Raw genomic sequence first — 16,028 nt, 5'->3', positions numbered from 1 at the left:
ATCCACTGGTCAGGAGTAGCTACCTTTTACTGAGCATCTAATTGCTTAAACTTAATTACTTCATTTAATCCTTTTATAACAACTCTATGGAATAACAACAGATCATCCCTATTTACTATAAATCCAAACAAAAAAAGTTCTTTCTTAAGTCTTTTCTAGCTTTAAATTCTGCCCTACTATGTCATTTTCCTTGAAATATACTTTTTTATTTTGCTAAATGGTTTACATGTTTGTTTAAAAATTAAATGTGACATAGAGTTGTAAGTTTTTTTAAATTTAAGTGAGAGAAAGGAAGATAGACTCCCACATGTGCCCTGAGCAGGATCCACCAAGCGACCCCCATGTGGGGCCGATAATCTGCCCATCTGCAACCAAGCTATTTTTAGCTCCTGAGGCAGAGTCTCCACTGAACTATCTTCAGTGCCCAGGGCCAATATACTCAAACCAATCAAGCCATGGCTGCAAGAAAAGGGGGGGGCTGAGAGACAGAAGGGAGATGGGAGAAGCAGATGGCCGCTTCTCCTCTGTGCACTGACTGGGAATCAAACCTGGGACATGCACACAGAGGAAAGACACTCTACCACTGAGCCACTGGCCAGGGTGAGTTGTAATTTTATTAAATTTCAAAATTTTGACAACCACATAAAGTATTTCCACATATTTTATACAAAAACATTAGCAGCTTTTCACTGACTCATTCAGTCAGTATTTACTGAGGGCCTACCATACCATGTGACAGGCACTATGCTAGGCACTGGGAACATAGATTAAAAAGATAGAAGTCCCAGCCCTAAAGGAGCTTACTTTCATAATGGGTATCAATTCATTACAACTCTTGTGCTTGTCAGGTGCTGAGGATAGCTCCATGGCCTCCGCCTCAGGCACTAGAATGGCTCCTGCTGCAGCAGAGTAAGGGCCCTAAATGGGCAGAGCATCACCCTGTGGTGGGCTTGCCGGGTGGATCCCGGTCAGGGCATATGCAGGACTCTGTCTCTGTCTCCTCTCCTCTCTCTAAAAATAAAAATAAATAGAAATAAATAAAAATAAAAAAAGAAGAAAGTTAAAACAAATTGTGAGATTAATTCTAAAATTGTTACAGTTCTAAATCTTCACCGTTTTCACATGGAAGTTAAATTAATTTTGAGTAAACAGATTTTGATGACTGATCGTTTCTTCTTATTGCATGACAATCTATAATAAACCAAGTACACAGAGAAATTCTATTATAAAAGTTCTAATTATCTTTTTCCAGAATATTGCACAAAATCTGCAAAAAAGTAGTATTTCACAATTACAAGACAATTCAATACAACTGTATCTGCAGTACCCGTATATCACTTCCCCCGGTATTGCATTCCCCCGGTAAATACACCAGGAGGTCCCTCCTCTCTATCTCCACCATAACCAGACGAGATTTTCTCATTCTATCCTAGGAATTCTCCCAGGGATCAAACTATATGTAGTTCCCTAGCTACACTACATTTTGTTTATGCTGTTTGATTAAGTATTATATTCCTTCATTAATTACTTTATTAGTCCCTTCAACCATAAGTTACATATTCACTCAGTCATTTATTCAGCTACCCATTTGTTCAGTTACTCATTGCAAGCAAGGAGCGCAATCCATTTTTGATAGAAAAATAAACAGTAGCAATCTTTTACTGAGTGCCTAATGTATGATACACAGTGTACTAACTGCTTTAAGTGAATTGGCTCATTTAAGCCTTTTACAACTTTATAAGAATAACAGATTTTCCCTATCTTGTATAAATGTTCTAGATAGACAACAAAAAAGAAAAATCTCCAATTCATTTGAAAAGACTAGTATACTCTTCATATCAAAGCCACATAAAGATAATACAAAAAAATATAAACCAATCACACTTACAAAAATAATGCAAAATACATCAAAATGAACCCAATATAATATTGGAAAAAAGATAGTTCAATTCCAGAAAAACCTATCAGTATAATTCACTATACTAAGTGAACAGCTTAGAGTGAAAACTCATTGGACTTATCTCAATAAATGCTAAAAATGCATATGATAAAATTTAATAATGATAAAAATTCTTAGCAAACCAGGAATAAACAGTAATTTTCTTCTTTCTTTTGACAGTAATTTTCTTAATCAGATAGACTATATTGTAAAACCTACAGCAAGTATCATAGTTAATACTAAAACTTAAAATTATTCCCACTGAAGTTAAAAACATGACAATATCCAAAAACATAATTCCACATTGTCCTAACTAGTACCATGATACACACACACACACACACACACACACACACACACACACACTAAGACTGAATAAAAATAGAAAAATATTTTCATATAATATATTCTACATAGCAAATTCAAAACCTTCTATATTCACACTATCTTATAAGAGGGTTCAGTAAGACTGCTAGTACAAAATCAACATGCAGAAATAATTAGTGTCATAGTGTATGAAGCCATTTGCTATGGGTGAGATGGTACTTCTAAATTCAAAGCAAGAAACCTCCTTCTGACTTGACTAGGTACCAGTATTTTCCATTTGAATTTCCAAAAAACAATTTCTTTTTTTTCTCCCTTAAGTGAGAAGTGCAGAGGCAGAGAGAAAGGCTCCCACATGTGCCCAACCGGGATCCACCCAGCAAGTCCCCTATGGGGCAAAGCTCTACCCATCTAGGGCCATTACTCCGTTGCTTGGCAACCGAGCTATTTTAGCACCTGAGGCAAGGCCATGGAGCCATCCTCAGTGCCTGGGGCCAACTTGCTACAACTAAGCTATGGCTGCAGGAGAGGAAGAAAGAGATAGAAGGGAGGAGGAGGAGTGGAAAAGCAAATGGTCACTTCTGTGTGCCCTGACCAGGAGTTGAACCCGGGACTTCCACCTGCTGAGCTGATGCTCTACCACTGAGCCAACCAACCAGGGCCTGAAAACAATTTCAATTTATTATATGGCCTCCTTTCAGGATCACATGCAAACAGTTAATTACAATATCAAACGTACATTCTTTTTTTTAAATTTAGCAGATCTCTACACTGAAAGCTACATAACACTGCTGAGAAAAATTAAAGATGACTTAAATAAATGGAGAAATATACCATGTTCCTGGGTTGGATCACCCAGTACTGTTAAATGACCATTCCCCCCAAACAGATACCTAGATCTAATCTAAAGCAAATCAAATCAACAGCTCACATACATGTTTTACCGCCAGAATAAAGTACCCTAAGACAAAGTGAGTATTCAAACCAATACTTAGGGGTTATCCTTTTGTTTTTGGTGGAGCATGGTTCTATGGTAAATGAGATAGTTCCATTTGTCAATCAAAAACATATAAGCGCAAATTACTTCAGCTCATCATTTAATACAGAGAAAGAGGTATAAAATTGCAGAAGAGGGAAAATAAAAGGAAGATGGTGAAATACAAGTGACAAATTTCGCAGACTTCATTATTTTGCCCAAAATTTGCCATGATCAGAGCCTTGGATACAATGGGGAAGGCAATGTAGATAGTAAAGAATATCCAGAATAGCTTGGCTGGGTAGCTCAGTTGGTTAGAGCATCGTCCTGACAAGTAAAGGGTAGGGGTTCAATCCCTGGTCAAGGCACATACAGGAATCAACCAATAAATGCATAATTAAGTGGAATAACAAATTGATGTTTCTTTCTCTCCCTTCTACTCTCTCTCTTAAAAAAAAATCAATAATTAAAAAAATGAATATCCAGAATATGAAACTCATTAGATCAAAACTACACCTCACCCCCAAATCCCCAGGCCATTTGAAAATAGGCACCTTTGATTCTTGCCTTTTTTCCCCATTTTCTCCACTTCAAGAGGTAGGTAATAAACCCCCTGTTAAGACACTGTTACATACCTATTAAAATTACATATCTTAACAAAAACTCAATTTAGGTGAATTCTTACTACCAATTTAATAGTGTCTGAACTTACTATAATCCAAATATTAAATATAACTTTGACATTCTTAAAATAATCAGGCTAATTTTTACTTATCCTTCAAAAATACATACATATCCCTAGGGAGGAGAGCATGAAGGGCAAGTCATTCAAATTATCTATATCTGAATCTTTAACTGTATCCATGCTTATATAATAGATTCATCCATGTAGAATGAGTACTCCTAGAAGCACATAATGCAAACTTAATTTTTCATTTTATCTCCTTATACTGTTTGAATTTTTTATCATATACTAATATTAATTTTTTAAGCTTCTTCATTTTTAAAGTTCAAAATACTGTAAACAAATGAATGTATATTTGTAAACATTTAAAAATATATATGTAAAATATTGTTACTTAACTATTTGGACTCACTATATCAAGCACTGATATTAAACATCATAACTGTTTTATAATCAAAAGAGTAAGGTCAATACCACAATGACGGTAGTGGTGATAAATCTTTAGGTGACAATAATGACTATTTTGACCTGACCAGGCAGTGGCACAGTGGACAGAGCATCAGACTGGGATGCAGAGGATCCAGGTTCGAAAGCCTGAGGTGACCGGCTTGACCGTCAGCTCATCTGGCTTGGAGCACGGGCTCACCAGCTTGAGTGAGGATTCGCTGGCTTGAGCCCATAGGTCGCTGGCTTGAAGCCCAAGGTCACTGGCTTGAGCAAGGGGTCACTCGCTCTGCTGTAGCCCCCAATAAAGGCACATATGAGAAAGCAATCAATAAACTAAGGTGCCGCAATGAAGAACTGATGTTTCTCATCTCTCTCCCTTCCTGTCTGTCTATCCCTATCTGTCCCTCTCTCTGACTCTGTCAAAAAAAAAATGACTATTTTTATTTTCTCCTTTTTGTTATTTTCTGAACTTTTAAGAACTTTATTATCTACAAAATACCAAAAAATGTTTTAAAAAGGTAAGTTGACGGAAAAGATTGTTTCCAACATAGACAAATGAAACAAAAGAAAATATTTTGATATATTCCCAAATAACAAAAATAAAATATAATTATCAGAAAGCATGTTTAAATAATATCATTATAATCAATTATTAAAAGCAAGTTATATCTGCCCTCTACACGTTTCCAAATGTATCTTTTAAAGTCATCACAAGTTAAATGTAGATAAAGAAAGAATAATAAATAAAAAGGTATAAGTGCCACTTTGACACTCAAAACTTCTCATAAAAATTAAATGCAATCTTTATCATCTTCAAAATAACATCTAAAAACTAAAATATAGAAACAGGATCTCAAAGCGATAACTGCATTCCCATTCTAACCTAAGTGTCCATCAACAGCTGAACGAAGAATATGTGGAATACAGCATTCCCCCTTTATCCGTGGGGGAATACATCCCAAGACCGCCAACCTAGTGAGTGCCTAAAACCATGGACAGCACAAACCCTACATATACTGTGTTTCCCTATATACATACCTATGATAAAATTAAATTTATAAATTAGGCACACTAAGATATTAACAACAAATATTAATAAAATAGGTAAATACTGCAGATCACTCATATGTGAAATCTAAGAAAGCCAAATCATAGAAATACACTAGATACTAGTACGGTGGTTTCCAGGGGTTGAGGACATAATGGAAATGGGGAGATGCTGGTCAAAGGATACAAACTTCCAGTTGTAAAACAAGTTCTGGGGATCTAATGTTATATACTAATATTAATTAATACAGCATGGTGGTTATAGTTACTAATACTGTATTATACACTTGCTAAGACAAGAGATCTTAAATTTTTTCACCACAAAAATGAAATGGTAATTACATTAAGTGATGGAGGTATTAGCTAACTCTATGGATATAATCACTTTGCATAAAGCAACATATTGCATACTTTAAATTACACGATACTTCAATTTACCTCAAAAAAGCTAGAAAAAAATAAAATATATATGCACTCCTAATTATTCTAAAACATTTTCTTTAGTATAAAAAATTTAATAGGACCGCTATATTAATACCTATAAAATAATTATTTCAACTACCATGACTATTTCCTAAATGAAGATTTGCTAAATACATGTAGGAAACCTATAAAAATATGGATTATAAAACAGAAAGAAAAAGTTAAATAGTATTGAGAAAGTATAAAATTTATACTAATAAATATTTTAAAACTTAGGAATATAAAATTTGAAGCTAAGCTTTGCTGTAAGAATTCAACAACCTTAAGAGTGTATAAAACTACAAAAAGAATTAGCAAGGAGTAAGAGAAAGAGAAAAACTATTCAAGGAAACAAAATATAGAATGAATCAGGAAGACTTGGTAACTTTTTAACTGTAAACTAACAGCGTATCTGTTAAATTTAGAATCCCCCTGCAACCATCACAGACAACGTAGTGGGCAGCAGACATACCAAAAAACACAATATTATCAAGAGGGAACACTTTCAAACTTAAACTTAGTATTGATTTACGTCAAACTAACAGAACTCTGAAACCAAAACTTAGCAGAACAAGAGTATTACATAGCTGTGAATACTAGCAAAGCTAAAACTATCCAATATCTAAAACTTGCCTTACTTTGCTGTTCAAGTCAGAAATTCATACTTCCCAGAATGTAAACCTTCCCTAACAACAAAGCAATATTCTTCAAACATTAGTTATTTGTATAATTTTTTTAGAAACCACACTTACCGAGTACCATCTGCTTTCCAGCTTACTTTATATGGCTTCTGCTCTAAAAGTTTAATATTTTGCTTGTCCATGGAAACAGGCTGAGCTCCAGGGAATCCAGACCTTAAAGAAGAACATTTCATTACCATTATGTTTCATATCCATACAAAGCAATACATGTCTTAAACCAATCTCACGTGAGTCACACATTTATTACAATGTTCTCCCTATCTATTATGAGAGTAATGTCAATTGTGGTAATATCAGACTTCACAAGAATGCTAACAAAGGTTATTTTCTTTACATTTTAGAATGCAAGTTAACAAGATTCTAATTGCCTGTACCATAACTACTGGGCTAATTTTTAAATATTAACATTCATGATCTAAACAGTAAGCGGGTATGTTTACAAGTCTTTTTTTTTTTTTTTTTTGTATTTTTCTGAAGCTGGAAACGGGGAGAGACAGTCAGACAGACTCCCGCATGCGCCCGACCGGGATCCACCCGGCACGCCCACTAGGGGCGATGCTCTGCCCCGACCAGAGCCACTCTAGCACCTGGGGCAGAGGCCAAGGAGCCATCCCCAGCGCCCGGGCCATCTTTGCTCCAATGGAGCCTTGGCTGCGGGAGGGGAAGAGAGAGACAGAGAGGAAGGAGGGGGGTGGGGTGGAGAAGCAAATGGGCGCTTCTCCTGTGTGCCCTGGCCGGGAATCAAACCCAGGTCCCCCGCACGCCAGGCCGACGCTCTACCGCTGAGCCAACCGGCCAGGGCCTACAAGTCTTTTTAATCAGGAAGAAGTTTAAGTCTTGCTTTAGTCATCTTACATTATTCTAGATCCCATATTCCTCTATCATGACATGGCTAACTTGGTATAACTATGCAGGGTTGGCAAATATCTCAAAAGATGCCCCAAAGTGACAAACAGGAGAAACATAGGTCAAGATTAAAGTACACTGGCAAGAGTTTGACATAACACTAAAACCAGTATTACTCCATCAACACTTTCACCTTTTAGTTAAAATTATTTCTAGGTGATTGACCTGTATGTACTACTCAAAAAGACATTTATATCAGGAATTTTTAAATTAATAATACTGTTTCATCATGTTGTTTTGGATGCATTAACAATTTCCTGCCACACACAGCAATGATCAACAGAAATAATCATAGACCAAGAGCAACAGGTAAGAACAGTGAACGCTCTCCTGAATCCTCTCCCATTAAATGCCTGATAAGTAATTTCAGGTCACGGTAGAGGGCAGAATATATTAAAGCTGACTCTCCCAGGTTTCCAATTACAGGGAAACTGAAAAATGCAGCACATTCAATTTTCACCTCTTCTCCCTTAATATAATACAATAAGCGCAACTCAAACATTAATCTGTGACAGAAGAATCAAACGTACAAAACAAATCCTAGAGAGTGACAACAGTAACTTTCTATTCTCCCGGGAAAATGTGAGTCATCTAATTTTTGACTCAACTGTCTATTTATGTTACTGCTTGTCTTGAGAAAAATCTGAAAACTCTTTCTTTTACTTCAATTTATTGGGGTGACACTGGTTAACATAACTATACAGTTTCAAGTGCCCAATTCTAAGATAAACTCTTACTTGAGATCTTTTTAAGCACTCTATATGTAAACATACAAATTTCAAGAGGCACAAAAGCTATGTTAATGTTTTATTCAATGCTAAGTGTTGCAGAGTAAGAATAAATTTTATTTAAAACATTAATGTATTTATTACCCTTCCCAGCCACAGAATTGATGACACTTCTGCTGTACTTCCCCTAATTTCGGTTGAGTTGTTACTTGAGTTACACCTTTAACAGTTACACCTTCCAAAAATATAGCACCCTTAAAATAAAAGGAAAAGAAAAACATTTCATTAGAGTTCAAATCTATTTTCCAAAGACTAGATTGAGACAGAATCGTTTATTTTTCACAAATCTAAGCAAATACATGAAGCAGAAATGATTTACTCTGGGAGGCTCTATAAACTCCCCTGGGATTGTATAATAGTTTTCCATAATCCAGCAAATGATTTTCAATGTACACATATAGCCCAGTGTCTATATCATATTGTCAAAACATCCTTAAGCACTATTCAGAAATCATAACAGCGCCTGACCAGGCACTGGAGCAGTGGATAGAGAATCAGACTGGGACACAGAGGACCCAGGTTTGAAACCCCAAGGTCGCCAGCTTGAGCAACGAGTCACTTGGTCTGCTGTAGCCGCCTGGTCAAGGCACATATGAGAAAGCAATCAATGAACAACCAAGATGCCGCAACGAAGAATTGATGCTTCTTCTCATCTCTCTCCCTTCCTGTCTGTCCCTATCTGCCCCTCTCTCTGTCTGTCATTAAAAAAAAAGAAAAAGAAATCATAACAGCAATAATAACTTAGCTACCATCTACTCAAGCTCCAAGTATCTGGCATATTAAAATAATTCTGAAAAGTAGATTTTATTATCTTTATTTCACAAATGAGTATATGAGACATAAAGATTGCATGTGGTTAAAAACAGAATTTTGAACCCAGGTCTACCCTATATCATTCATCAATGATTCTCATTTGAGAAGAGGTAAGGGAGTTGCCCTCCCCTCACTTATTGAATATGGATTTTAAGGGGATAAACACCCACAATATATGCCTTTGTACTATAGAAAAATAATATAACAGTAGACAAAGTAGCTAAGCTACAATTATGGATGTAGCAACATAAAAACTAAATAATACTCATCATTGAATTTTTTACTTAAATACTTTAATTCAGATCTACATAAAGTATCTTACTGTATTTCAGACAAGCATATTTTTAAACTGGTTTTATTTTTAGTGTCATATTCTTTTTTTTTTTTTTTTTTTTTACTTTATTCATTTTAGAGAGAAGAGGGAGGCGGGAGCTGGAAGCATCAACTCTCATATTTGCCTTGACCAGGCAAGCCCGGGGTTTTGAACCGGTGACCTCAGAATTTCAGGTCGTTTTATCCACTGCACCACCACAGATCAGACAAGCAAGCATATTTTTTAAATATCACAGGGAAAATAAAGCAGATAGAAAATTTATAAATCAAATAAATAACACTCCTGAAAACTCTGAAGACTAACAAATAGTCTACATCTTACAATTACATTCAAACCCATAAGAGGTCTGGCATGGGCCTTAAGCAAAACCCATAAACAACTCTAGCTGTTAAAATAATTAGGGAATAAAAAGACATGGTGTACAATCTGTAATGATCAACCTTCTGGCAAATTGAGCAACTTGGGAAGGAAGAAACAAATGATATATTATACATATATCCCTGTCAAATATAAAAGAGTTCTGAGTCAAATCCAACCGACAGATTCAGATCCTAATTCTGAATTACACTATAGTTATCTGCGATGTTGTCTACTTTTTCTTAAATAAGCATACTTTACAGACTTCATGAGCCTAAGGATCAAAGAGTATTAGTTATCTCTATTACACCATCACCTCTCTACCATTAAATATAGTAGCAAATAAGTGAAAGGAAAGGTGGGTAGGAGGGAGGAAGGAAGGGAGAGAAGGGAGAGAGGGAGGGCACAAGGGAATGAGGGAGGCAAAGGGAAGGCAAAAAGGAAAAGAAAAAGAAATGAAAGAAGAGAAAATGAAAAAAGACAGAAAGGGAGAAAGCGAGGAAAGAAGGGAGGGAGAGAAGGAGGAGGAAAGGAGGAAAGGAGAGAGGGAGGAAAGAAAGGAAAGAAAAAGGAAAACATTTTAAAGTAAAGCTAAACAGATCAAAAAGGATTTTTTACCATAGTCATCGAGATACACAGATAATTTCAATATTTTTATAAAAGTATATCTGTTTATACAAATTAAAAAGAGAAAGCACCCTGGTTGGGTAGCTAAATTGGTTAGAGCACCCTCTCAATATGCCAAGGTTGTGGGTTCGATCCCCAGTCAGGGCACATACAATTGTCAACCAATGAATGCATAATTAAGTGGAACAACAAATAATTTCTGTCTGTCTCTCTCTCTCTCCCTTCCCTTTTTCTCTCTAAAATCAATAAATACATTTCTAAAAACTCATAAAAGGAGAAAGCAGCCTGACCAGTGATAATGCAGTAGATAGAGCCTCAATCCGGAATGCTGAGGTTGCTGGTCTGAAACCCGAGGTCATTGGCTTGAACATGGGCTCTCCAACTTGAGCACAGGGTCACCAGCTTGAGCATGGAGTCACTGGCTTAAGTGCCGGATCTCCTCGTGATCCTAAGGTTGCAGGCTTGAAGCCCAAGGTTGCTGGTTTGAGCCCAAGGTCACCAGCTTGAAGAAGGAAGGGGTCGCTGGCTGGGCTTGAGCAGTTCCCAGTCCAATCCCCAGTTCCCCAGTTCAGGCATGTAAGAGAAGCAATTAATGCACAACTAAAGTAAAGCAACAAAGAGTTGATGCTTCTCTCTCTCTCCCCTCCTGTCTCTCTCTACATTTCTGTCTCGAAAATAAAAAAGAGAAAAGAGAGAAAGCATTATGTGTGTTCAATGTTCAGCATCTTTATTCTGAAGGTACTAGTTTTGCATGAAGAAGATACCTAGCTTCGTTTATAAGCATAAAGCAAAGGCCAAATTAGCATAATTTAATCCTAAAAACACAACATACTTTTTCCAACAAATAAAAGGGACTAAAACGCTAGAAATATAACCAACATTCAACCAAGTACTTCCTACAAAATTACCACAGAAATATTTTAATAAGTCTGTGCAGTTAAACAAGCTATACTTTTACAGAACAAATACTGAGCTTCAATACAGATTTTAACAACTACTGAGTTTATGAAAGAGAATTTCAACCATCTTGTAAATGTCATCTATATATTTATTTTTCATCTTCCTTAATCTTTTCCACAATGCATAAATTTCATTTTTACTTTTTTTATCTTCTCTATTTTTCTCTGCAATAATTAGTGTTGAGTAAAACGGTAGAGGCATACTTTGTCTTAATGCTTCAAACTCAGGCGATATGTTTTTGGGTGTATTCCATGTGTTTAAATTTGGCTTTCTTTTATGCGAGGGAGCTCATAGGTGTCTACCTTCCAGATGGCAATCCTGCTTCAGGACAACACGAAGATGCTTACACAGTGCAGCAGCTAACAGATAGCATCCAAATCAAAATGCACACTTTGGCACACGCTCTACAGATTGTACTGAAGTCAAAGTTACTGGTGCTGGAAGACGAAAATTAAAATGTTGTGGAGGTGGAACTTAAGTCAGATACCTTAATAAAATCTTATCTTGGTTATAAAAATAAGAAATTAAGGATTAACATCAATGTGCCAATGAAAACCAAACAGAAGCAGGAACAAGAAACCATACTCCCCGCCAAAATTGAGGAAGACCACAAACTGCTGATTCAGGCGGCAATTGTGAGGGTCAGAAAGATGCAGAAGGTCCTGGAGCACCAGCAGCTGCTCACAAAGCTGTCCTCACAGTTCAAGCCATGGGTCCCAGCCATCAAGAAATGCACTGACATTCGGATCGAGAAAGAATGTTTGGAGCAAGTTGAAGGTTAAAAAAGACACCCACAGTGGCGTGGCTTCAGCCTTGGAGAAGGGTCTGCCAGTGCAACCGCAGCAAATGTTCCTTCCTGGTGATCAGGTAACAACCAGTTCCTAGCAGCTATGGACCAGCACTGGGCCCTCCCTTTTCAAACTGAGACCAACACATCCATCAGTCTCAGATGTACATCAGAACTGCTCAGGATCCATATATTTCAAGTCTGGAAATATGGACACCGATGCCATTTAACCTAATTTAAGAACAGAGGCAAATGAACCTTCCATGCTGAGGGCTGCACGCTACTGCATTTAAATCAATACACTGGTCAGGCACCACCGGTGCAAACTGGCCCACACTCACCAGAGAGCACTCTGGATACTTGTGGAGGTGGCTGCAAAGATCACAAACAAGAGCCCCCTACTTTGTCCACAGACACACCAGTGGGCCCTGCATGGCAGTCACCTCACTGAGCTGCATGCACCTTGCAGGCCTGCCTTTAATACAGCCTTCTGCTGCACAGCTCAGCTCATCTTACATTCTAGGGTGAAACGTATCATTGCAAGGGAGCCTGCTCAAACTGGTACCCACTAAACTGGTTGCCTTTTCCAATTCCAGGTATTTTGTTGTTTCTCGCCCTTCCTTGATGCACAGACCTGGAGCCTTGTAGTAAGGGCTTCTCATCAAGGGATACACACAAACCTCCCCAAGTTTCTGCTGTGATAAAACTATATTCTCAAAGACTTCAAGAAGCCAAAGTCAAGTGTGAATGCCCTTCAAGTGTGAATGCTTCCCCCAAGGTTCATACCACATATGTGGGATCCACCTCCCCTTGTCAGCCCGCTGACCCTGAGGGGCACAGCATTCATCATCTCACATCTCTTTGGTGGATGGGGTCTGGGAGACGCTATCGGTCCAGGGAAGAGGCCCTCCACTGCCCTGGGGTGAAGCATTTCCCTGAAAGAGCTGCCCTCTGACCCTATTGATAGCCATCAGCGAAGTCCTGGGTATCAAGCTTCCCACAGCATCAAGTTCAGGACATCAGGCAGTTTACTGGGATTTCCCTATTCCACACAAACCATAACATCGCAGGTCCTTAAAATTTTCAGTGATGTTTCCCTCTGCCAGAAATTTTGCCTTCTTGCCCCTCCCACCTCAACCTGGTCAACCCATCTCCCCAGCTCTGTCCTTGGTAGCCCTCCACTCACCTCTGTCAGAGTGCTTATCACTGCTGCCCTCTGCCTGCCCCTCTGGTCTAAAGGCTCCTCGGGACAAGTAGCAGGTGTCCCCACTGCCTCAGTGGACATTAATGAATGCATAAATCAAGGTGGGGAGACAAGGAAAAGCATGAATTATTCTTGAGCTCGAGGAACTAAACAATAGGCATTAACAAACTCATAAAGTTACTAATATCCTATCAGAGTGGTAGTGCTCAAAGTGTGGCCTGGGGACCCTTGGAGTTACCTGAGGCCCTTTCAGGAATCTATGACATCAAAACTCTTCATAGTAATCTAAGACATGGCAGGCAAAATTTTTCAGAAGACAAACTAAGCATATGCCCATGATTGTATATCTAAAAAAATAATCTCTTATAAATTTATATCCCTTATAAAAACCATCCCTTACAAAAATCTCATGAGAGGGCAATCACCTACATGCTGTCATGTCATGCTCTTAGACGCTCTTTAGGTTCTGACTCCTATTTTCCTAGGCATGTGACTCAATAATTTCAGATATCTAAATCCAGGAGAGACTGAGTTAGAGTAAAAGAATATATAAACTATTTTTGAAATTATTTGTTTCAAAGCAATTTATACTTTTCAGTGGCCTCAGAGTTTTAAAGTTTGAAACATTTAAATACATATTAAAACAATGATTTTCAAACAAGGACTTTTTTTAAAGCATATTATTATATAATTTATATAAAATAAGGCATTTTCTTCCTTGTCTGTGAATCACTGTCAACTAAAAAATGTATTGTATTTACTCCTCAACCATGTTCCCCACACATCTGAATTATTAACTTTGTTATATACTTCATTTCCTCCACACTTTCAAGTACAACCAGTACTTTTCTCAACATCTCTCAGATTCCCCAAGAAAAGGAGATAATGTCCAATGTTTTCAGTCTAACTCATTCTCTCCTGGATTTAGATATCTGAAATTACTGAGTCACATGCCTAGGAAAATAGGAGTCAGAACCTAAAGAGCGTCTAAGAGCATGACATGACAGCATGTAGGTGACTGCCCTCTCATGAGATTTTTGTAAGGGATGGTTTTTATAAGGGATATAAATTTATAAGAGATTATTTTTTCAGATCTTCTTTTATTTTTAGAAGATCAATGGGAGTTGGCCACAGAAGTGGCGTCACAATTCAACTTTATAGAAAATAGAAAAATATCACCCACAGGAAGGAGCAGAGTTTATATGTAAAGTTATTTTAACTCTGTAACAACTTTGTACAGCATTAGTAAAATTTTCACTAGTTATTTAGTTGGAATTTCATAATACTTTGCAAAGAAATAGCAAATTCTCAATCTAATATCTAAGAGTTCTTTGGTTTACCTAAGAAACAAAAACAGGAATGAATTTACATAACAAATTTTTTCTATTTTTTTAACTTTTATTTATTGATTTTAGAGAGAGAGGAATAAAGAGAGAGAGAGAGAAACATCAGTCTGTTCCACTTATTTATGCATTCATTAGTTGATACTTGTATGTTCCCTGACAAGGGATCGAACCCACAACCTTGGCGTATCAAGACATCACTCTAACCAAGTTAAGCTACCCACCCAGTGCCATTAACAAGCTGTTCTTGTAGAAAAGGCAAAGCCTTATGACTATCAAGAATCTTTAGAAATACCTAGAATAAAATAACCTCACAAATCTAATAAAACAGTCAACATTCCGTTTTCATAAATCTCAATAAACCTGCTGAAGAAAAAGGTAAAGACTGTAATATTTTTAAACATTACCAGTTTTAAACGTTCTTTTCTCCTTTTGCCAAAGGAGGCACTTGACCCAGGTTCTGATTCCTTTTTTGCATCCTCATCGTCATCTTCATCTTCATCATCCTCAAAACACCAATCTGGCAATAGAGGTGGGGGTGGTGCTTCCTCAATATCACCATAGCGACGAAAAAGTTCTTTCAAATAATCACCCTTATAAATTCCTGGTGGTCTGGCTTGAGCAAAAGTGGCAACTGCTGCTTCAATACTATGGAGAACAAACACCAGGCAATTTCCTCACTACTCTCCATTTATGCAGATTTTTAAAAACTTATTATATTTAAGACACAAAAGAAGTATATAGAGATTTATAAAACAGACAAATCACAATCCCACTCTTAAGGCATTCAATCTATTAAGGAACAAAATAATTCTGAAACAGTTTTAATGTAAGATACATTGATAACTCCTAGAAGTAAATTGCAATGAGTGTATAGAGGAGACCTAGATAGTCTGTGAAAAATTTAAACAAAGCTTTAAAGGTTGAGGTCTGACTCTAAGAAAAAACATCAGTCAAAGAAATGTGAATAGCAGTATCAATAAAAGTAAAACGCATGCTGGTTTTTCAGGAACTTTCAACATCAGACAACACATCATGGGTCCTCAGAGAAAGGCTACACATAGGCTGAATCTGACTCAGAACTCTGGGGTCATTTTTAGAGTGGCGATCTTCAACTGGTATGCTGCAAGAATTTTTAAAAAATGCTATACCTAACTATTTACTCAGGGGCATTGACCTCTTTTCCCTTAAAATGTCAAATAAAAAAATGACTACAGCCAACACAATAGTCTTCCAGTGTGAATGAATCAAAGTTATACAAATATATTTTTTGGAGTCCTGCAGAATTTTAGTAATTAGTTTATGTGTGCCATGAGATGGAAAAGGTT

General features: G+C 37.1%; 1 protein-coding gene across 1 annotated transcript in view; it reads right to left on the bottom strand.

The window, feature by feature from the left end:
• RNGTT (RNA guanylyltransferase and 5'-phosphatase) overlaps positions 1-16,028 on the bottom strand; it is a 270,093-nt gene that overhangs the window by 224,706 nt on the left and 29,359 nt on the right. Inside the window, exons 6-8 of the mRNA XM_066358895.1 lie at positions 15,108-15,348; positions 8,360-8,469; positions 6,633-6,734 (exon numbers count right to left, since the gene is read on the bottom strand). Coding sequence (XP_066214992.1) covers positions 6,633-6,734; positions 8,360-8,469; positions 15,108-15,348 — 453 coding nt within the window. The remainder of the gene's footprint in view (positions 1-6,632; positions 6,735-8,359; positions 8,470-15,107; positions 15,349-16,028) is intronic.

Source organism: Saccopteryx leptura, chromosome 1 (assembly GCF_036850995.1).
Source record: "Saccopteryx leptura isolate mSacLep1 chromosome 1, mSacLep1_pri_phased_curated, whole genome shotgun sequence".
Taxonomy (NCBI): domain Eukaryota; kingdom Metazoa; phylum Chordata; class Mammalia; order Chiroptera; family Emballonuridae; genus Saccopteryx; species Saccopteryx leptura.
This window is presented reverse-complemented; position numbering and strand designations above follow the sequence as displayed.